At 39.1% G+C, this 22,914-nt stretch overlaps 1 protein-coding gene across 3 annotated transcripts in view; it reads left to right on the forward strand.

Moving 5' to 3' along the window:
• shroom2a (shroom family member 2a) overlaps nucleotides 1-22,914 on the forward strand; it is a 45,172-nt gene that overhangs the window by 2,488 nt on the left and 19,770 nt on the right. For 2 of the 3 annotated variants that reach the window (XM_085447475.1, XM_085447473.1), the window contains exons 2-3: nucleotides 57-270; nucleotides 11,983-12,131. In XM_085447475.1, coding sequence (XP_085303601.1) covers nucleotides 64-270; nucleotides 11,983-12,131 — 356 coding nt within the window. In that variant the 5' untranslated portion in view covers nucleotides 57-63. Of the gene's footprint in view, nucleotides 1-56; nucleotides 271-1,695; nucleotides 1,889-11,982; nucleotides 12,132-22,914 lie in introns of those variants that run through there. The other variant, XM_085447474.1, reaches the window with a different exon arrangement.

Here is a 22,914-nt window from a genome sequence, read left to right on the forward strand (position 1 = left end):
TGATATATTGACTGGATATCTATCTCTCCTTTTTTTTTTTTTTTTTACTTTTATAGCAGTACAATGGATGCTGAAGGATATAAAAATGATCTGCGCTGTACAGAAACGGAGAGCTTTTGGCATGTGGTGCAGAAATCAGGAGATCTGGATCAGAGGAGCAGAGACTGTGAGAGCTTCAAGCTGGTGGAAGTATTTCTGTCAGGAGGTGCCCCGTGGGGGTTCACGCTCAGAGGGGGACTTGAACACCGGGAGCCACTGCTCATAACCAAGGTAAATATTTTCATTTAGTCTTTTTATAGTAAACACAGGTGAGAGTTAAAGTGCTGAGGTTGTGAGTCAGAGAGCAGGATCTAATGCTTTTTAAAAAAAATCTAATCAAGCTTTTGAATTTCATCTTTTTAAATGTTTTTTTTTATTCAGACAGTGATGCCATGCTCTGATTTTTCATAGGGATGTAGAGGTCAAAGTTTTAGTCTGATGTATTGCTCAATTTGATTTAAGGACTTTAAAGAAATGTTATAAATGATTATATTTAGTGGTTTGGTAAATTTTCAATAGCTGTCATAGATCACCCATGGACAAAATACAACAAATTGACGATCTCAATTGGGCTGCTGATGTCCTCAAACAAAACAACCTCCCCGCTTCAAAAAAACTAAACAAAAAAAACAATCAATAAAAAGTGTAGCTTGAGGGCACTGACCACGTGCCATACGGCTGAGAGCAGCCGCTCCGGCTTCAAGTCCGACCCAGGGGGCCTTTGCATGTCTCTCTCTCTCTCTCTTGCTCTCTCTCTATTTAAAACAACATTTTTTTTAAAAAGTGTACCTTGGACAGGAACAGTGTGCACCTGCATTAAAAAGCAAATATCAGCTGATTCTTCACTGAGCCTCTCATCCCTCGGATGGACTCAAGCTCCATCATCTTGGGCTATGGTTTGCCTCAGAGAGCTCTGGGCAGCAGCTCACAGCAGAATAAGGCTGACCGTCACCAGCTGCAGTTCAAGACGGTGGAGTTAGTTCGTCCAATCACAGGATGAGGGTAACAGCGACCAGCCTGCTAAAACAGGAAAATGAGATGGGAAGGGTCGGTGCGCACTGTGTGGTGTTGACTGAACTTTAAAACGAAGAGAATGTGGATTGTCCTTTTAATATGAAGGAAAAACCACTAACAATGTGTATTATGTTATTCAGTGTGGTGCTCGTTGATTACTAAATCAAAATCAGTCTGCCCCTCTGAAGAAGGATGTTGCCCATCCCTGGTACAGACTTCATTCATACATGTGTTTTTCATAATTATTTTTTTTCAGTTTCTTGTGTAATATTTCAGTGTGAGCTGCTGTTATTTGACTAAAGTCAGCATTTTAAATCCCCGAAACCTAAACATTAAACAGGTCAAGCACCATATCTCATTTGCTATGTGGGTGTTTACGTGAGCTGCAGTTTGCGTACAGCACCCAGCAGGAGGAGAGTGTGTAACCACAGAGCCTGCCAGTCAGCTCTCAGACCTCAATGAACCCTCACTGTAAGCTCATTTCTCTGTTGACTGTGTAATGATTGACAACAAAAGACCTTGCTAGTTATTTGACTCGGTAAAATACCAACTGCTGTTTGTTGGGAGCTGTGGCATTGCTTGGTCTTAGTTTGCCATTCCTGTGTTGACGTTCCAAAGTCCATCCCAGATGGATGAGACTCCACCACAGGACACTTAGGACCACTGCCACCCCGCAAACGTGATTGAAATGACTCGCATCCTGACTGTTTACGAGCTATCCATTTCATGGTATGCTGCAGTTTTTTGGTTTGTTGGTGTCAGTATTTATTACTAATGTTCTGGCCCTGAACATCATAATAAGGACCAACAGAAGCGGACCTGTTTGGATCAGATGGTGAGATGTTAACTCTTTACTCGCAGCTTTTGATCTGTAAAATATTTAATAGATTTTTTTCAGACTCTTTCCTAGTTGGTGTAATTTTTCTTAATAATCTCATAAGTGAATTAGTCATGGCTAGGATTTAACAGAGTTTAGTTAGCTGTCACTTAGCCTCTGGTCAGTGTTATTATATCTCACCTGGATATTTGCTTTCTCTTACTTTTGTGCTGGGGTAGATTTCATTTGGAGGAAAGCTTGTGGTGCCAGGATCTGGGGAGGAATGCTGCTTTGTTTGATTTTCTAAATGTAGTGAATTATCCATGACAGTTCGAAGCCTACTGGAATGGCATGATGGGATGAATTAAATCGGGGTTAGTGATTTGTGCTCTTTTGGAGTGGCTCTCAGATTATAAGCAGTGATTTATGAAGGTGGGTTGGTGAATTATTTGGGTTAACTAGATGATGATGCAACCAAACCTCGTGTTCTTTCTGATTGATAGGAGGACAAAATTAAGAGCATTTCTCCTTTTTGCCTAAACAATGACACACGTAGGTGAAAGTGCAGATTAGTTGGAGGGTAAGCCTTGGAACATGGTAAACAAAAACTAATAAAACAAGTCATGTAAAAATGCCTTAGTTGGTAAAGAAACACAATCTAACTTAAGTTAAAAAATAATATGTATTAAAATGGTAAGAGAGGAATTCTCTTTAGTTTTAGTCTTTTTGGACATGTGTCAACAAAAACATCACAATCCTTTGTTGGCTGTTTTTGTGCCTTCATGTGCAAGAGTGGCACATGTGAGCTAGAATGAACTCTTAATAGTTGTTCAATTTGAAGAAAAGTTAGACTAGTGGTGTGCTGCTAGGCCATGTGCAACTACATTTGTAGTACACTATGCTGAAACCCTGCCATCGTGATGTTGTTTGCACTTATACTCAAGGCTGGTGTGTTTGCATTGCTCTGCTATCACAAGTGAAACTGATCATGTTTAACTTGAAGTGTTATGTTTACTGACACAGTGGAAAAGAGGACACTTTATAACCGGCCAAGTCCATACACGGATTGTTAGAGTTATGAAAATTCACATTATCCCATTATCTTCTTTGTGCTCATCAAAATATTGTGTTTATACTGCATATTGTTAGGGTCTGTGTCATGATTACATCTCTTCATATTTCTGGGAAAGTACCCGTCAGGCTGTGTCATAGATACAGTCGCGCTGTATCAGAACTCAAGCATGACAATGCAGGAACTTCACACCTTTGGTAGTTTCCTGTACTTCACCCACTTTTCACTTTCCAGTATCCAATTTGACATTCAGCCCCAGTCAACCCTGTGAGGTCTAAAACTTCATCAGTGATGACACAAACCCTCACCTTGTTTTTTCCCCTTTTAGGCAAAAAGCATTTGAATAGTTTTTGATGTGTTCCAGTTAGAATGATAATTTTGTTTTGTTTCCCAAGTCTTCTGAGAACAGTTTTTTAAAAACAAAGTACATGTTTCGATAGCAGAGAGTTAACCTTGGGGTTATCAGTGATGACAGCCTGGACCTTATTATGTTAAAGAGTTAAATTCAATTCGCCATTGAAGTAGAAGTAACCTACAGCCATCTCAGTCTTATAGTGTTTGCTTGTAGCTCATATTTTTGAGTGAAAATTAATTTGATTTGAGATTTCTCCAGTAACGTGATCTGCTTGGATTACGATCCAAGCAGACAGATGCCAAATAAGGGCCCTGATGGCAGCACATCATAAAGGTAGCGGGGATATATTCCAGGCTGAAGGCTGCACCTTACAAATTACCACATCCAACCATATTTCTTGCCATCCAACCATATTCGTGTTTACACAAATCTAAACAATGCATTCAGGGCTTTACCCTGTTCCGCACTGGAGATATTTCTTTGCTAATGCTACCTGAAAATAAACCAGTAATCACCGCAATAGCTCCAGACTTCCAAGTCATTAGCAAACCTCCACTCTGCTCAGCTGTTTTGTCCTATAAGAGGCAGAAAATAGATGGATAGATGCCTTTTATCAGTACACAGAGACTGTCACAGCAATCGAGGCAATTTCTAACTAGAAACGTTGGCTTATCTCGGTCTGGTGACGCATGAGTTATTCTCTAGTGAGTGTTGACGTAAAGCATGGCATTAAACAGAAAAATGTAACCGTACCTCCAGGAACCCTCTATAGAATTTCAGGTTACTCAAACACATCTCCCACTATCACCATGAGCACAGGCCTTCCCCAGGAGGTCTAGGTTGAGCCTTCTTCTGTATTCACTCTTTATCCATAATCTTTACTGTCAAACAAGATGACAGAACAGATGACCCAACAGACATTGGTTTATCTCCAACAATAAGAATACACACAGGCGAAAGGTAATGAACATGGCAGCTCCAGTAGCAGTCTTATGCTCAACAGCAAGACAGAGGAGACCGTGGCAGATTTCAGAAAGAAAAGAAATGCCCTGAGTCCAGTGACCATAAACGATTGTGGAGAGAATCCACTTTTTGTGAAGGCTAACCAAGGATTGCCTACCCAGGTTCATTGTTTCTGCACTGCAGTGCTTTGACAATAAAGGTTATCCTTGAATCTTGAGTTTTATTGCTATATTAATGTGAGAGTCAGTTTCAGCCAGTTCACAGGGAAGTTGATTGATGTAAATGGCATCACTGACCTAACCCAACATGAAAAAACAAAGAAAAATACTGACATTGTGCCATCAAGGCTTCGGTCTTAATAACCTACACCTCTCTTTACAGTTCATAGTTTTTCCTCTTAGTTTTGGTTTCTAATAGGTCCATGACTTTTTGTGAAATCCAGTTTCAGTGTGAGTAATGAGCATTAAGCACCTAATTTGGTTTTGGCAAGTATGTCTTTCATGTATCAACCAAAAGGGCATAGTCTCCCTATTTGTCTGCTTAAATCAGTACTTTTGTTGGCTCTTTTTCTCTTAGGTCCCTTCAGTTAAATATTTTATTGTAAATGGGCCCAGAGTTTGATGACAGGTTCAGGCTACTGGTTAAAAATATCCTGGATCTAATTAAAATTCTGAACATTCTTCTCATAGCTCAGTTATGCTCAAGGTCTTCGTGGACTTAAAGCCCTTAGCCCCAGTAAACTTAAATAATCCTGTTTTACACAAGACAGCTGGGTATGCAGCCCTAATATGTTTCCTCCACTAAGGGCTACATTTTATATGTAGCAACATATAGTTTGCTCTTAAAGACATCCTTCAATGTCTCTGTGCTTACATGCTGTGATAAATCACGCGCAGGTGAACAGGTTTTAGCAATTAATGAATCCTCTTTGTGACCGCGTAGTTTTGAGTGCTCTAGAATTGCTCAACCTCTTAAGAAACGATGATTCATAGAGCAGGATTATGGTTCATGTGGGGCAAAAGACTTCAGAACAGAGAGATGTCTGTCAGGAACCTCATATCTTGCATGCTTTGGCAAGGAGGCTAGAGCAGCTAGGGATCGGATCGCCAACCTTCTTATTGATGGATGATCTGCTGTACATCTTGAGCCTAAGCCACCCCAAAAAGAAACTTTGAGGAATTCATATCTTGGGTATGTTGAACTTGGTTCATAGTACAAAGCGCAGGTTCTGAAGATCCACTTTAACCAAAATCTACATCAAGTGGACAGTTGCTTTGAGTGCTGCTACACCAAGTTAATCAACAGAACAATGGTGACCAGCTCTAGTCTGAGTTGGAGTTCAGCCACAGGATGAAAGTCTGCCTGAAGAAGCAGCGGATTGCTCTGGTATTTGTTTGGAAACCGTTCCATATTCAGTTTTTTGTTTGTTTTTTTTAGTACGCCATATGGATTTAGAGAATATAATTTTAAACATACTCAAAATAGTTGGTACAGATTGTTCAAAAGAAGTGTGAATACTCTTCTATCACTTGTACTTCTGAAAGTGTCATGACAGAAATGGTGTCCAGTAATTTATTCCCGCCTGCTTGGAATTGATGGCAATAAAATATCGAGGTGAATAACTGTCACAGATGTGTGGGTCACAAGCAGATGTTTGTAAAGTGTCTTAAAAAGTGCTCAATATTATTGAAAAAAAGTTCACTTTGGGGTTACTTTCAGTGAGTTTTTTTTTTTTTTTTTCTCCTTCCTTGCTCGAGCTTTGTCAAAGTACAGTGACTATTCTTAGTAATGTGTGCAAACATGATACATAAGCTGTGTGTTCAGCACACTGCGCAGGAGATCTGTCAGTAGAAAAGACTCATCCCTTACCCTCATCGCCACCACATCCTTCCCTTCATGACCCACATGGGGACAGAGGGCTATTTTTGAGGAGTCCAGGATGGCTGCAGTCAAACTGATTGCAGCCTGAAAGGAGATGGTAAACAAAGAGCATGGTATGGTTCATGCTGATTGAGCTTTAATGGTGAAACATGCTGGAAGAAGCAATGTGAATCCCCTGCCTTCATGTCATATGAACAAAAGCCCTGACATTTTGTGTGGTTTTTAAGCTGTTCTCCGGAACCGTTAGATTTACATTATTCAAATCTTCTTTTCCTTCTATGTTTCATGTTAATTTGTATGAAATGAAGAGACTTGCATGTAGCCCAAGGGTGTCATGGGCAAGTTGCTGATCTTGAAAACAGCTTTTCTTGTATGTGCACTGCCTAAACAGCAGTTTGAAGAAAACAGTTTTTACCTCAATTTTTATACTGAAAGTTATTTTTTTAAAGGTATTTTTTTTAAACTTGTTTCTGTCCTTCTGTGATGTAAAAGTTAGTGTTCCTGCGCATATAGGAACACAAGTCAAACATTAAATGCTCTTTCACCTGCCAGCTCCCGAGTATGCCACTGTATCAGTTGTGAGTGGGTATTTAAATAGGTATTTATGCCCCACTTCTCTCTTATACAACCTCATACTTGACAGGTGCTATGTATTTTTTTCATGTGCAAGCTACAGCTATTAGCTGTTACTTTTACGTATAAAAATACCCTGAAAGCGTTAGCAAGACTAAAGAACTTCAAGTATTTGATTATGTAAACAAATTCAGACTATTCGTTGACAGCACCTCATATCTTTTTAGCTGAAGGTTGGCCTCTAGTGGATTCTTCTGGTCCTAGTTGCCCAGTTAACCCTATATGTCACACCCATAGTTGGTAAAGACTCGCTTAATCCAGGATGAGTTTATTTTGGGGTTTTTTGGCTATAATTTTCACTGATTTTCATTTACATCCACCTGTCTGCTGTGTGGATGTGTCGGTAATTCATACTCTCCATACTCCACAACTGCTGCCACACAAGCTGTCTTGTGACCTAAGCATCTTCAGCGATGGCTTTGTTTCCTTTTTTGCTTTCCTCTGTTCCTAAACTAGCACCACCTATCGTTTATGAGACTGCAGCAAGTACATCATGGCTCAAGCGCTAGTACAAATGGTTACGGGGTATGAGGACACCACAGTTCACCCGAGCAGTATCCTGAATCCTTTTTGTTTTTCTTCACGCTGATGTGTTGCTGCAGTTTTAAATCTTACCATATTTGGCTGTTTAGGTTTCTCCATCATTAACCAACACAAAATACCACATTTAAATCATAGCACACCACTTTTATGAACTTCTTACTTTCCTCTTCTTCCTTTTTTTTTTTTTTTTTTTTTTTTTTTTTTTAATTTTTTTTTTTAAGGATTTTTTTTATTTTTTATGCTTTTTGGCCCCTTTCACATCTGAAATGAGTCCAGCACCCTTGGCCTTCAGTAAGAATTGGGGCCACAAAAGGGAGACAGTTTAGAGAAAGGAAAAACATCACGAGATTTATTCTATACCGTTATACCGTTTGCTTCCTGGTGTCTGACACCTCTATTTAAGACGTTTTATGTTAATTTTACCCAAACCAAAACTACTAAGTTAAAACTGCCTTCATGGGAAACTCGGTGCGATTTCTGTTTCTTAGTACAGGCTATAGTGTTTCTACAAGTGGGAATAGTTTCAACTTTCAGTGAAACTGAGGGTGTTTTGTAAGCACTTTTAAACATTGTAACTCTCAGCAAATGTATCAGTGATTCTCTACAGAAAGCATGACCATATCAGGATCAGATCAGGAATCTCTCCAGCCAGCATAAAAATCCACCCTGCCTGAACCTCCGCGTTACAGAAAAATGAAAATAGGCTGCAGTGTGATTAGTGCTATCTGGGGCTCTGAGGATAAAGGCTGTATAAGAAGGAATGGTCTGTAAACCTACACATACTTGTGCGGTTGAGTCATGCAGCCCCCCTCTCTCAGGTTGAGTGCTTGGAGGACTGATAATCAGCTGCAGATTTCGACTTTTGTATGTTAATGTGCCAACCGCCAAGCAAAGTCTTGCAGCTTTTCTTTCCACGCTGACCATCATGCCATCATGCACGTCTCACATCTGAGTTTCTGACCTTCTGAACCCTCACGATTTCTCACGTCAGGGTTCCCATCTGTGTAAGCTGTGCTTCAGTCAGTGTATCTAAAAGAAGTTCACTGTGTTCGCTATACATCCCTTTGTGCTATTCCAGGTGTTTTTTCCCCCTCTCAAACAAACGCAGAACAGTTTGTTTTTTCATCATCATCACGCCACCGGCTTGTTCAGCAGCCTTTTGAAGTGTTTTATAGCCTTTGATTCGTCTCTTTAGAAGTCTGCTGGCCTGCTGTTCATTTTGATAACCAGTGGAGTGTGTGTTCTGTCACTGCTACTCTATAAAATCTACAGAGAGTGAATGTCAGCAAGAGACTCGGCTCTGACACATTTTTAAAAATGTTGAATTTTATTAAAAAAGCAGAATGTAGCTATGTTGCCATTTTGAAAATGAAAGTATTTCATGGTGATGAATCACAATGTGAAATTGCGGTTCGATAAACAATGTTTAAAATACCAATATGAAAAAAGAACTATAATTAAAGTCATCTTTAAGCTTGTTAATCATTTTAAATATGAGCTAAGGAAGGTGATGTCTTTATAAAAGCTGTAAAGTAAGGACTTGCACACCTATTTCTGTCCCTGCGTGTTATTAGTATGATACCAACATTCAATTTTTAGATGTTAGCATTATCCTCAATGTCAGTGTGTGTTTAAGGACACCTGCTCTTATTTACCTTGGATCAAATGTATCACTCTGCACAAAAACTCAGCAGTCATAGCATTTATAGACACAAAGCAATTATCTTATACCAACAGCCTACATTTTAGAATATTTGTTAGACTGAAATACAAAGCATTAAACATTAAAATGAAACTCTTCATAAGCTTGTCAACTCACTCCTTCTTGCTGTTGAGCCATGGCTCGCTGTTCATGGCAGGTAAAAATGGCCTTCAGGCCAACAGGAAATGGCCCGGTGCTCCAAACACATAGTTTAATACAGTTTTATAAACCAATCCGTTGATTTGACCCTAGCAGCTGGCAATATAGCCTCAGAATTCAGTCACAGTATTTCAAGGAAAATGAAGTGCGTTTTCCATCCTCCTTTTCCCATGACCTGCTATCATTGATAACGCACTGCCTAATTCAAAGAGTGACTCTACTACCACAACTTGCCAGCAGCAGCCACACCATTATAGTACCAATAGCAGTGAGACGGATGCAGTTACATTAGCCGTTACTCACTGTTCTGCACCGTTTGCTGTCATAAGGAGTGCAACTAACAAGCGCTCCAGCGACATTTGCTTGAGCCAGTTTGTTTACTTTTGCCCACATATCACCCGCTATGGTTATTTTCTCCTCACCTGCCTTGGTATCCCAGTTGTACTCAACGGTGTCTTTTTGCCTCAAGTGGTGAAACAAGTTTGTTGGTTTCTAATTACTTGTTTTTATCTTTGCCTAATATTAAAAACAGTTTGATCTGAAACAAAAATTAAAAAGAAATCAAGACATTAAGAAATATTTTTCACAACACTGTCGCTCCCTTCTAAGGAGCTGACATCCGAGACCGACTCGCTGCGCTCACACTCAGACACGTTTGGGTTGTTGCTGTGTACACTACGGAGCATAAACACACAGTATGTCATTGATATCTCAGTGTGACACTTTTATATCATGTAAAAATTTATACTGTTAACATACTGGTATTATACTGGTATGGCAGACAGTGTGATACTGCATAGTTGGCTCGGTAGTTGAATATTAGCCAGTGGCGGATGGCGGTAAATGCCACTGTATTTAGAGATTTATGTCTGGGCTCTAAGTGAGTCTGTATTTGTATTTCAATTATGTATTTGTTTATTTAGCCACTATTGGCAAATTAAAACTAACGTTTATGATAATCAAAAGTCATACAATCACACCATTTTTTAATTGTTTATTTAATTAATAATCCTAAATAAAATGTGGCTTTATTTAAAATGTCATATTTACATGACATTTGGGTTTAAAGGTTTGTCTTTTTTTAATATTTTGAACAGTTTATTAGATAAATAAGAATATAACAGTTTAATTTAAATGAATTCACTGAAATAAAACTCGTGTTTGCAGCCGTTACACAAGCACTACATTTTAAGGTCACACCAGAAGGTTTTTAAAACTACAGTAAATATCAGGGATTTGCTTATCAGCAGTTTCAAAGTGCTGAGAGGCAGTAAGTAACACCAGGCTTAGTTTGTATCAGGATACTTGATCTTTTTGACAACACAGCAGTGGGAGCCTCTAAGATATAAAAAGTCTCTTTTAAACTGTATACTCTGTACAGAGGGAGCTGTTAGCTATTCTATGATGTAACAATAATCACTATAAGGGTAAAATCTACCCCATCGGGCAAGCTTTTGTTATATCCATATTCATTTTATTGTTTTTCTTTCTTCTTCTTTTTGATGGAGGAGTTTATTAGTTTTTTTTTTTCCTTGCATACATAAAACTTTCAAGAGGTCTTGTTCTTCTCTCCAAATAAAAGTTGTAATGGCAACACATTCAAACATTTTTATTTGATTTAGTTTTCATTTTTTTCGAGAATATATTTTTTTTTAAGTCTAGCAGTAACAGAAAAAGTCTACAGACCTGTGTTAAGCAGGCTATTGAAAACTCTTTGTCTTGGCTGCATTCAGGATAATTAAATTTGGAACGTTATGTTCATAGATGTAGTCATCCCAAAAGAGCCAAGAAATTCACTGTTTTGCCTTTTTAATCTGGTAACTTACTTTTGGAAGTAAGTTGTTATAGTGAAATTTCCTTTTATAATATATTTCTTTCTTACTACTCAGAAGAGTAACTCTTCAGAGTAGCTTTTTTTTTTTCTCCATTCCTTGGGGACATTGGTTATGTTGTCCAGATGATGTGTACCCTACCTGTACATTATACAATTTTGCTTTCCAGTCATTTTTATACCAAAAGGATTTAACTGACAAAGATCAGTCAGGTTGAACAGTTTTTATCTTGTGCATTGAGTATCTGCCTCAAGGCTTCTGGAGCAGTAAATGTCTCCACTCGGGGTCTGTTAGTCACAGTTCACTGCAAAACATTATAGCGCCTAAAATATGTTTAACTGGATAAATCCTTCCAGATGTCAAGGACATCTATACAAACAAACTGGTAATAAAAAAAACACACAATTATGTAACAGAACAAAAACAAAACAAATAAACCATAAAGGTAAAAAAAGAAGAAGAAATTTTAACTACAAAATAAATCTAGTAAATAAACAGAACCCTGACATAATTCTTAAAACTATAAGGAGTTTCGTTTGAGCTGACAAAGTCAAGCATATTTCAATGTGAAAAGATTATGAATATCGGATATTTAAAGGCTATTTTATTTATAATCAAAATCATTAAGGCTTTGTTACCAACTTTCTTTGATACCAAAGAGGCATTAAAGAAAAATCGAGTTTCTAAATTCATAATATTAGGCAGCAGGAAGGTTAGTCATAATTTGAACAAATGAAATGTTCCATCAGAATTGGAAAATTGTTGTAAAGTATATTCTTAAATAGCATACACAAATATATCTGCACGTGACTTTCCATTATTCCTGCCCACACCATTGGATCAATTACTATGAAAAATGTGTCTATAATTTTAAAATGATCACAACTGCATTTATAAACATACAACTAGGGTCCTATGACACCACTGAGTTGCTTGAAGGTGAAGTAACTCTGTTTTGTGTCTGCTTTCCAGGTTGAGGAGGGCAGTAAAGCAGAAGCTGTGGGTCTGCAGGTGGGAGACGAGCTTGTCAACATCAACGAGATTCCCCTGACTGGATATAGACAGGAGGCAATCTGCCTCGTAAAGGGATCCCACAAGACCCTCAGTCTGGTGGTGAAAAGGTAGGTAACCTGTCCCCAGTTACAGGATGTTTACATCCCCTTCGCCCGATGGGTCGCTGTGGTAACAACTCCAACCATGGAGATGGAGGATCCTGCTTCTCACAGCTGTTTGAGTGTATGCAGTCCAGCCTTTCAGGGATTTCACTATTTGAGTTCCCAGCAGCTGGATGTTCCTGTTTTACCAGGTTGTTTTAGCCCGTAGTCATTAGGAGTTAGTGGCGTGTGAAAGTTGTTCATGACGAAACGGTTCGAAGAAGGAAGTAAGGATATGAATGACATCATTTTTCTGTTGGATCCCACACAGGAAGGTGTGGCAAGCACGCACACACAAGAGGAAGCTGTTAGGCAAATCCCCTTATATGGCACTGAGATTTTTTTTTTTTTTTTTTTTTTTTTTTTTTTTTTTTTTAAATCTTCGCCAGTTGGTCTCACATGCTCCATGATGAGGCTTTTCTTGTTTGTGTTGTTTTCAGATAGCAGCACTTTAGCCACATGTCACTGTCTTTTCTCTTTAACCAGTGAATAGATCGTTAAGATATCAGGAAACCACAATCAGTTATTATAGTTACCAAGAAACAAACTAAGAAAACTAAATATAAAGACCAATTGAAAATTGTTTTGTACTTGAAGAAATAAAAAAGCATATGAAGAAAAAAAAAAAAAAAAAAATATATATATATATATATATATATATATATATATATATATAAAAAAAAAACACACCCAGCGCGCCCCTGCGGGCGGTTTATCCTTCAAGCTCGGGTCCTCTACCAGAGGCCTGGGAGCTTGAGGGTCCTGCGCAGTATCTTAGCTGTTCCCAGGACTGCGCTCTTCTGGACAGAGATCTCCGATGTTATTCCCGGGATCTGCTGGAGCCACTCGCCTAGCTTGGGAGTCACCGCACCTAGTGCTCCGATTACCACGGGGACCACCGTTACCTTCACCCTCCACATCCTCTCGAGCTCTTCTCTGAGCCCTTGGTATTTCTCCAGCTTCTCATGTTCCTTCTTCCTGATATTGCTGTCATTCGGAACCGCTACATCGATCACTACGGCCGTCTTCTTCTGTTTGTCTACCACCACTATGTCCGGTTGGTTAGCCACCACCATTTTGTCCGTCTGTATCTGGAAGTCCCACAGGATCTTAGCTCGGTCATTCTCCACCACCCTTGGGGGCATCTCCCATTTTGACCTCGGGACTTCCAGGTTATACTCGGCACAGATGTTCCTGTACACTATGCCGGCCACTTGGTTATGGCGTTCCATGTATGCCTTGCCTGCTAGCATCTTGCACCCTGCTGTTATGTGCTGGATTGTCTCTGGGGCATCTTTACACAGCCTGCACCTGGGGTCTTGCCTGGTGTGATAGACCCCAGCCTCTATGGATCTTGTGTATATATATATATATATATATATATATATATATATATATATATATATATATATATATATATATATATATATATATATATATATATTATAAAGTTTGTATCTGTTTTCAATATAAGATCCCTTGAAAAATCATATAAATGAAACTTGTATGTGTTTTGGATACTTACTAAAACAATGTATGAAAGTAACGAGAAAGTGGCCACTTTCATGAGTAAATCATATAAGCCTTATATGATTCACTATATGAAGTAGGCCGCATCTTATGCAAGTCTTTTATAAGTCTTTACTATTTCTTTTCCCTATGGGTATAGTTTAGGTTTGGTTGAATCTGAACCACCAGCCTCAGGAGGCTGGGCTTTACTGAACTGTTCTGAGCTACTTATTACCAATGAGAAGTGACTACCAGTGAGAGTAAAGGATGCTGTTGACTGGGATATGACAGCATGGTTAATGCATAAAAGGGTCTCTTAGGCAACTGGACCTGGGACTGTCCTCTCGTGACCAACTGTCAGCTGCAATATGATGTGGGATGAACAAATTGACTGTTCCCATTTGCAGCGTGGCAGATGCCTCAAAAACTAAAATTAGCACTGAAACAAATAAAAACAACATTGAAATAAATCCACTCTCAAAACTAACTGAAACGAACATAGAATTAAAACTGAATGGAAAATAAAAACCAATACGGCTATAATAACAGACTACAATCACTGTAATTACATCAGTGTGCTGGTTAAAAGCCACTTGTTGTGACTTATGGTTTACTTTTCATATCTGGTATAAGTGATGACTCATTTGTCAGTCCTGCTTACAGACGGGTTTGTTCTGTGTCAAACAGAACTCTCATTGTGTCCTCTTTGCAGCCTGCATTTCTTTCTGTGTTCTATCATATCATAACGTAACCCCTGAACAAATCCTACCGTACAAGGAGGTTCACTCACCATTTATCTCTCCACAAGGACGAGGCTGTGTGACTTGCTTATTGTGGTCTGTTCTCAATGGACGTGTTTATTGTTGAGTCTGGAAACTAGCAGGTTTTACTGTTTATAGCAAGCTGTGTTCATTTCATGACCAAGCAGAAATATGTAAGAACACGTAAACTTGTGCATGCGTTCACTTTACGCTTCAAAAAAAAAAAAAAGGCCTGTAAACCACACTTACTTAATCAGCTCATTACTGTAAGTGTGAGTTTCATAAACATTATTTTTGCCAGCTCTAATAAACAGGGTGTGTCAATGCAGGTCATTATCTACCTACACCCCAGTTTTCCTAATACCCTCTATAAACAGCCACCTCTGAAACTACCTTTCCTTTAGGGAAAAACATTTGAAGATATTCAGAATGCATTTAAACCTTTCCCCTTTTTTTAAGAAGAAAGACTTATGTGTAGACTCTCATGATGTGATCTGTTTTTAAGGTTAAAAAAAAGTAGTTGGGTTCAGCGATGGTATAATAATTTCACATAGGATAGTTCAGTGTCTGCATGTAGCCTCCGAAACCAAAATTTCATTTTCAACCTCAGTTTTTCTTTAGAGTGGAAGAATAACTAAAACATCCTGAGAGATGGATGACCTGCATGAACATAACCATGTGACTGATTTAAGATGCCGAAAGATCATTACCAATTAGAGCTACTTTTTATAGTGGAGCTGATAAAAATAGCTACTCTGATAACTTCTGTATGAATAAAAATGTAATTAATTTACATCAGATTTGATCAAACTACTCCAAAAAGCATGTGAGGATCAAAGTTATTGTTATTTATTTATTTATTCTTTTTTTTTTATTCTTTTTTTTTTTAGTATTTATTTATTTTTAGTACTCATGGCTCCGTAAAATGTCAGAGAGAGGACTCAGCCTAATAAGGTCATATCAGAAGCCCCACCAATTAAAAAGAAGTTTGGTCTTGAAGGGAAGCTAAAATTGCTTTTTTAGATTGATGTTAAACTGAGGGGCTGCACCAAGTACAAAAACAGGGAGCTGGAAGTGAGGATACAGGCGCCACCTTTAATGTATGTTATCTGGGGCTTAACATAGAGAAAGTTGCACTGAAATGGCAGCAGGAATGTAGATCTTTCTGACTTGATCAGATAGCAGAAAAGTGAATGAGGGTTAGCTGCTGTGGAGCAATCAGAGGCTGTAAGAAGATAAAAATGCTGAAGGTAGACCTGGGAAACACCACCCGCACTCACCTTCTTCTTTTGCACTTTTTACATGAAGTATGATAAATTACTATACCTCAGTCATACACTACTCACAAGAATTAAAGGAACACTTAAAAAACTCATCAAAAAAATCATGCTGGATATCGATACTGATATGTGCGAAGTAGAAACGCCCCAGTCAGATGGTGGATTCAAATCCAAGACCTTCTTGGTGTGAGAAAGTTTTCGGACTTAAAATTTAAAAAACTTGTATTTCTCATTAGCTAACATGGAGTTTTGTTATGCAGTGCAACTCCCTGTAAATTTCCAATCATACCCTGGTATTGCAGGACTGTATGAGACTGTTTGACCTTTTGTTAGCTTAAGGTAAATTAACTGTACCTAACAGCATGAATTTGTCTTTTCTGTAATAAATATCTGGAGAGCGGTTAGACTTGTAAACTTCACATAATGTCTGACTGCCATATATGTTATTCCTTGTGAAAAAGAGGAGGGAATTTTGGATTTATTATGCGACAGGGGAGCAGGATGTATGAGTAAAGGATCTGGGTATTGTCATTTCAGACGTTTCCTTACAAGGTCAGGTCTTATTGTTCATGTTGCACTTTACAGACTTCCAGTCCCACGGGACTCTTTCTGCTCGTCTGTGGTGAAGAATTTGCTTTGTTCCGGCTGTCTGAGATGGCATCTCCACTCAGTCATTTTCCAAGGCCACAATAACAAGTCTGTGTCTGATTTAGCTCACAACAGAGTGATAGTGGTACATTTACTGAGCCTCAAAGCTTCAATTTCAGCCCCATTTTGTCTATTTTTCATCCAGCTGCAGTCTGATTGTTGTGTAGAAAACTTGTGTTAAGGTTTTAAAATGTTAAAGTGACTCTTTCCTCATCACTAACACGGAGCCCTGATCTGTGTCTGTGTGTGTAACACCTTTGTTGTTATTTTAGGGATAATATTGGATAGTTGAACAGGGACCAGAAAGCTGTCAGGACCTGCTCCAGTTTACAGGTGTGGCCTCTGCACAGACAGCAGGAGGGAGGAGCTTGATGCAGTGAGCCATGTTTCTTTGTTTTGTTTTTTTAGGTTTTTTTGCATGCGGTGACTAATTTGAGATAGTGAGCATAATGTCAAAGGGGAGAGGCTCGTCGCAAGTCACACGAGAATCACAAAGGTGTGGTTACGTGTGGGAAAAGCATCTCGTATTTGCACACGCCTCGACAAAACAAACGTGCTTCAGCGTCAGCGTGCGGCGTGCAGAGATCTCTTGGGTTTTCCAGAAAAACACATTTTGGTCTACTTCAAAAACACAATAAGGGTGTGAGCTGAGCTAAAGCTAAATTGCACCTTCCATCCACAATTTGTTTTAAACTTGCCAGCACTAACTACAGCATGCAGTCAAACACTATAATTCTCCCACACACTGCATTTGCATGAGCGCCAACATGTTATTGTTGCTGTTTGTGGAGTCTGAAATACAAAATTAGTCGAGTTTAGTCAAAGTCCTGCATGAAAGTTTCGGATCTTAAGTATTAAGTTGTGCTTTTTTTATGGCCCACTGAGTTTAGTTTGTTTTTAATTTTATTTCCCTTGTAACTTATGGTTATTTTGGCTTTTATTTGGGTATTATTATTTTTTACTATCTTTTCATTCTTATATAATATGGGCGCTAACTCTCACTTGTTGCCAGCCTTACATGGCCACTTGAGGAACTCTACTTTTTCAGTCATTTTTCTGCATCCGGTTTAGTTAACAATACTGGTCGGAGTCTAAATTGAAATTGCTTGTCTTTGGTAACCTATTTTTCATTCAGATAGCAAATTGTTTAAATTGAAAACAAGACAGTGACATGATACCAGAACGATACGTAATATTGAAATTGTGGTGCTATAAAAAGGTGTGCAAAAGCATTATCAGTGGTACAGTTTTACACTGAGTATAAAATAGTTGCATAAAGTATAAAATATAAGCTCAAATGAAGTGCTTATGTATGTTCTTGGTCTTTAGGACTATATAGTAGGGACTGTTAAGAAGTTGTTGTATTGTAATGTTGCTGTTGAAGGTTGTGTCTCTAGAGTAAAGCTCTTGATGAAGAAACTTTTTTTTTTCCTCCGTGCAGTTCACTTTATTTTGTTTGTTTCTGCAGTTTGGAGCTGTCAGGGTTTCAGTCCCTACGAGGCCCCCTACAGTCTGGACTGGCTTCCTTTCAGGCATTTGCTGTACATGCCACTAACTGTGGAGTGAATCATTAAACTGTACATGCGGCTTGTAGTGCGTTGTGGCATTTGGTTTCCTGCTCTTGGTATTATTACAACGCTACCACAGTCACAAACCAGCCTCGTTATTTTGTACTGAAAGAGACGTCTCCAATACTCAGAATGCGTGTCTGTGTCTGATTCAGATACATGAAGGCTGCGCAGTGTTTCAGTGAACAATCCAGTTATACCTGGAAAAGCTTACTGGCATCAGTGCAAGCATTCAGCGGGGGGTGCAGAGCTTACATTTGCTGGGCTTTGTTTTTCTAAATAAGCCCATGCACTATGTTGGGTATGCAGTGTGCTGAATTGTTGTTGTAAGCAGATTTCTTAAAATTGTTTGTCTCAAGTGAGGAAATGATAGTTTAGATCAGTGATTCATGAAGTGTGATCCGTAGCCTTTTGATGGACCATGAAGGTACTGCAGCAGAGTTCATGCAGGCCCTTAAAAAGATTTTGAGTAAATTGAAGAAATTAGTGTCTTAAAATCTAATGTATCTTTGAAAAGTGAAGTTACTTGCTTAGCATGCCTGGGAGTATGGCTGTTGGGATGGCATTAAAATTCATAGTACAGGAGATATCAAGATGAAAAACAAATTCAACTAAAGATTAATCATTTTTATGAGCACTCCAATTCTCCAACTATAACTCTGACTTGTTCCTAAAATGCAAATCTTTCATTAAAGCTTTCTGTATTCAAGTGAATAAAATGTCAAAGCTACCATGTGGATTTGACAGAGAGAGGTGAAGTGACATAGTATTAATCAAAGACAATGAAGACAACATGTTATCTTTCCAAAAGGGTAATAAATGTTTCCCAGCAAGTAAATTATAGTCAGGGCTGGATTAGGGGACCCTAAACCCTCCCTTAATTACGTTGGAATAGGTCTTGGCTTCTGGGTTTCCCATGATGCACTGAGTGTTTCTTTCACCAAGTGCTTGCTCAGAGTCGGTCAGTCACATTCAGGTGACTGTGATTTGGCATTGTATAAATAAAACTGAATTGAACTGAGTGATCTGAGTGATGTTCTTCTATCTTCTACCTTAAAGAACATCTCTCTGAACATGTTGAGTGTTCAGAGAACACTCAACATGTGGGGTTCCTGTTCCAGAGGGGCATGATTCAACACAAACCATGTCCTTACACAATTACACATTAGCTATTAGTGCCTAAACATGACACTGTAGTTTTTAAGATATACTGAAGCAGCAAGTGGATGTGGAATAAGAAAACAAACGAAGCAAGTTGAAACCACTTACTAGGGATTAAAGTGATATCATGCATCCCGAGCTGCTGGTTACTTGAGATGTCACTGATTGTTACAGTGATAACTTCAGGTCTTAAGGTCAGTAACCCTGAGGGGTAAGGTATCTATCTATCTATCTGTAATCTGATCGAACCCGACAACCTTTGTGAAACCAGCCTTGTAATGTAATGTATGGATGTTGTTTTGAGACATAATACTGGGAGGGTCAGCCGTGATGTTTAGATTGTCAGCCTCCGAAAATGAAAAAGGTTTCCAGGTGTTTCTGGTCTCTGGTCAGTGCAGCAGCCGGTGACTTGACAGCTGGTATGCCACTCAGCCCAGGAATGTGCTGGTCATTACGTGCTGCTCACAGTTCACCTCTCTCACCCGAAACATGACTGGTTTGATTGTAGGATTTGCTGAAGAAGGTCTTTGTGAGTGCCTTTTTAGAGACCAAATACAGCCCAACAGTTTACCTGAAAAGTGCAGGTTTGGCAACCTCACCTTTTGTAGTTGTTGTTTTTAATGCTCCATCTTTTCAGGTCACTAACATGTGCTTTCTTGTTACATTTAGGTTTTTAATCGTAGATATTGCAACAAATGTTAACGATATCAGCTGCGTTTGTTAAACCTGTGAAGAACATAATCCCACAGCTGAGCCTCACAATGCAGACCTTGTTCAGATGGATTGTACGCTTGATTGCTTCCCTCACAATAGAAGACTGTGAATTTTATTGCCTTCCTATCAGCTTTAGGGTGCAACCTTTCTTCACTAATCTTCTTGCCTGTCACCAGACCTCTTGCTGGTGGTGCCAGAGCACATTTTTAGTCAGGGGAAAAAAACACACAGGAATTTGTGCTTGCTCTCCATCGCACAAAGTTAAATATTCTTGTAAGAAATTGATTGATTTTTTTAAATTTTTTTTGAAGGTGGCATGACAGGTCATTGAAAGTGAAATTGAAATGAAGGAAAATAAGAGTTTAAATGTCTTATAGTTTCCATTAATTTGGGGGGAAACAGCCAACACAGTTATTGGATAGGATTTTTGTTAATTTCCCAACTATTTATTTAAGATGTGTGACATTAGCTCACACACTGCAGGCAATAACCTAATAGAACAAATGACACATCTGCCACTTCTCTACTTCTCAGCATCAGTAGATTCTAGTGCAGAGGTGGGCAACCTTTTTTTTCCTCATAGGGCCAGACTGACTTGGATACAAGAAGCAAAATGCCAAAGATTGACAAGGCAAAAAAACCCGAGACACACAGTGGTGAAGAGTGTCTACAAATGTCTTCATTTTCTGTGACCCATGTTACTTTACTGTAATTTTGATACCATCACAGAAAAGATCTGTATCAACAAATAAAGAAAACCTCTATTTATGAGCACATGGTACTACAAATACAGCGAAATTAGTGAATTACTTTCCACCAAGATTTTTCATGGGATTTATTTTGTCTGAGACAATCAGATGGTTTAAACATTGAGCCCTATCTTACTTTGAAACTTAAGTTGCTGTTTTTCTGCTTTCCTGTGATAGTGATGGTCCCCATAGTCCACCACCCCCATAGTCAGACAGACTTGAAGTCCACCATGATGGCAGTTTTTGTTCTGTTCTGGAGAGCCTCTGTGAGCTGGAGGGTCACTCTAACCAGAGCCTGCTGCAGGTGGAGATGCCTCCCCAGAAACGTTCTGGCTCTTATTGCTTTATGTTTTGGGTGGCTGACATAGTTTCATTTGCCTTTTAGGTTGTTAGTGTTAGATAAAGATGGTTTGCAAGCCATTTTCAGCCCTTGGGCCATATTTTGCTCTTGTGTGATGTCGTTAATTAGGAACATGCACTGGTAACCTGGATGTTTTCTGATAATTAATGTCAGAAAGGTTTAATTTTAAAGGGCAATATCAACCTGTCAGTGACTTTTCAAAAGAAATTACAACGTAAGGTTTCCTTTTTTTTTGCTTTCTCTGCATTTTGATACCAGGCTCATCTTCAGAAATAATTTTCTAATTTACTTTGACACCAGTTATAAGGCTACACTTAAGAAGAGTAAGAAGCACAATTTAATGCAAAGTCTGTTGTTGTTGCTGATGTTTCTTCCTTAGCCATGCTCTATAATGGAGGCTTTCGGGAAACTGGGTGCCCTCACACCCTAGAGATCAACCTGTTGCCATAGTAATGGTATAAATGCATGTCTGCCTCACAACAGGGGAGATGGGAAGGGAAGAGAAAAGTCCGGCATTTCATCCCATCATTAGCATATTAGCCCTTTGGAGCCAATGAGACGGGGCAAGGTACGGGCTGGCTGTGACAATAGCCCTCCTCCTCCATTTCTGCCCACTCCTGCACCCCCTCTCAGGGGAAAAACCCAAGTAATCCTGAAGGAAATCTCCTCTCTGCTCAGCCTAAATCTATCAGGAGGACTTAGTTTTAGTAATGGCTATTCTGTGTTGAATATTGCACGTGAGCTATCCCTGGCCTGTGAGTTTGGTGGTATGGATGATACCCAGCGGCCTGTGTGCCTCTTTATTTCGGTGCGTCTTTGAAGTGGCATTGGAATGTGGTGCCTGACCAGCACATGGACGCAGCTGGTCCTTCAAACTGATTTCCAGCCTGATATTATAGGAGTATCTTTTAAAAAGCAGATTTCCTTCTTTGTGTCATTTCTGAATTCCTTCGTGCAGATCTTTGGTGAGTGCTAATGAACTTTTATTTAATGATTTATTCGCTTCTTAAATTCAAACCTTTGATTTCAATGTTTGGAGGCTTTTTTTGTCCTGTCACACATCTGGGGCCTCTGTGCTTGTTTTTCTGACCCTAATACTCTGTTATTGTTGTGATTGCTTCTGTCTTATCACTCAGTAAGAGGTCACCCATTATTTTAGGTTAAGCCATGATCAGCAAGACTTAACATTTCAAAACCAGATGCATATTAATCTTTGACTGAAAGGATTTTAGCTCCCAAAAAAAATTTGTGAATAAAGTATTATTAATTAACTGACCATTAGTTGTTAAGCTTTTTGGGTTTTTTTTGCTGGTACTTGTCATTTGAAACTGAATCTAAACTGGTCAGTCAGTAAAAATCTACACCCCCCCCCCTCATGCCATCTGATTCACTTTCCAAGCATATCTGTGCTGGTCCAGCTGTAGCCCTGACGATAGGCCTAATAAAACCAGCCTCATTTGCATACCAATAGCAGGCGCCATGTGTGGTTAGCGGCTAGTGCCCCAGAAACATGGACTGATGGGAGATGAGGAAGACCGAGCCCCCGTGTTGGCTTTTCTTTGTCCTCTAAATAGGCCTTAACTCTAATCCACAATAAATTTTGTGGAATCGTCCCACTTTATTGAGCTTCACCTTAAATCTCAATCTATAAAAAGAGTGCAGGGTGCAAAAATAAAAGCTTAGGTTATGAAAATTGTTTTCATGTCTCCGTCTGAAGGAAGTTGCTGTTTGAATCGCTTGCCATCAGACTGCTGAGAGCAAAGTGACTTAAGGGGCAGAAACTATTGACCCCGAGGTTTCTAGCACAGAGTTCAGAACATTATTTTCCAGAGAGCCATACTGGAAGTAGACAAAGTGCAACACATTGAATAAGTGAATTAAAACACGATGGGCATAGTTCTGAAGTGTTAAACTCCATCAGTTGATAGATGGATAATGGATTTTCTAACCCAGGAGGCCTGAGTCCCTGATTCAGCAAACGCGTCCTTTAAAAATGACA

Source organism: Copadichromis virginalis, linkage group LG23 (genome assembly GCF_057382275.1).
Source record: "Copadichromis virginalis isolate Kocher_CV1m ecotype Utaka linkage group LG23, C_Virginalis_male_GT1.1, whole genome shotgun sequence".
Taxonomy (NCBI): domain Eukaryota; kingdom Metazoa; phylum Chordata; class Actinopteri; order Cichliformes; family Cichlidae; genus Copadichromis; species Copadichromis virginalis.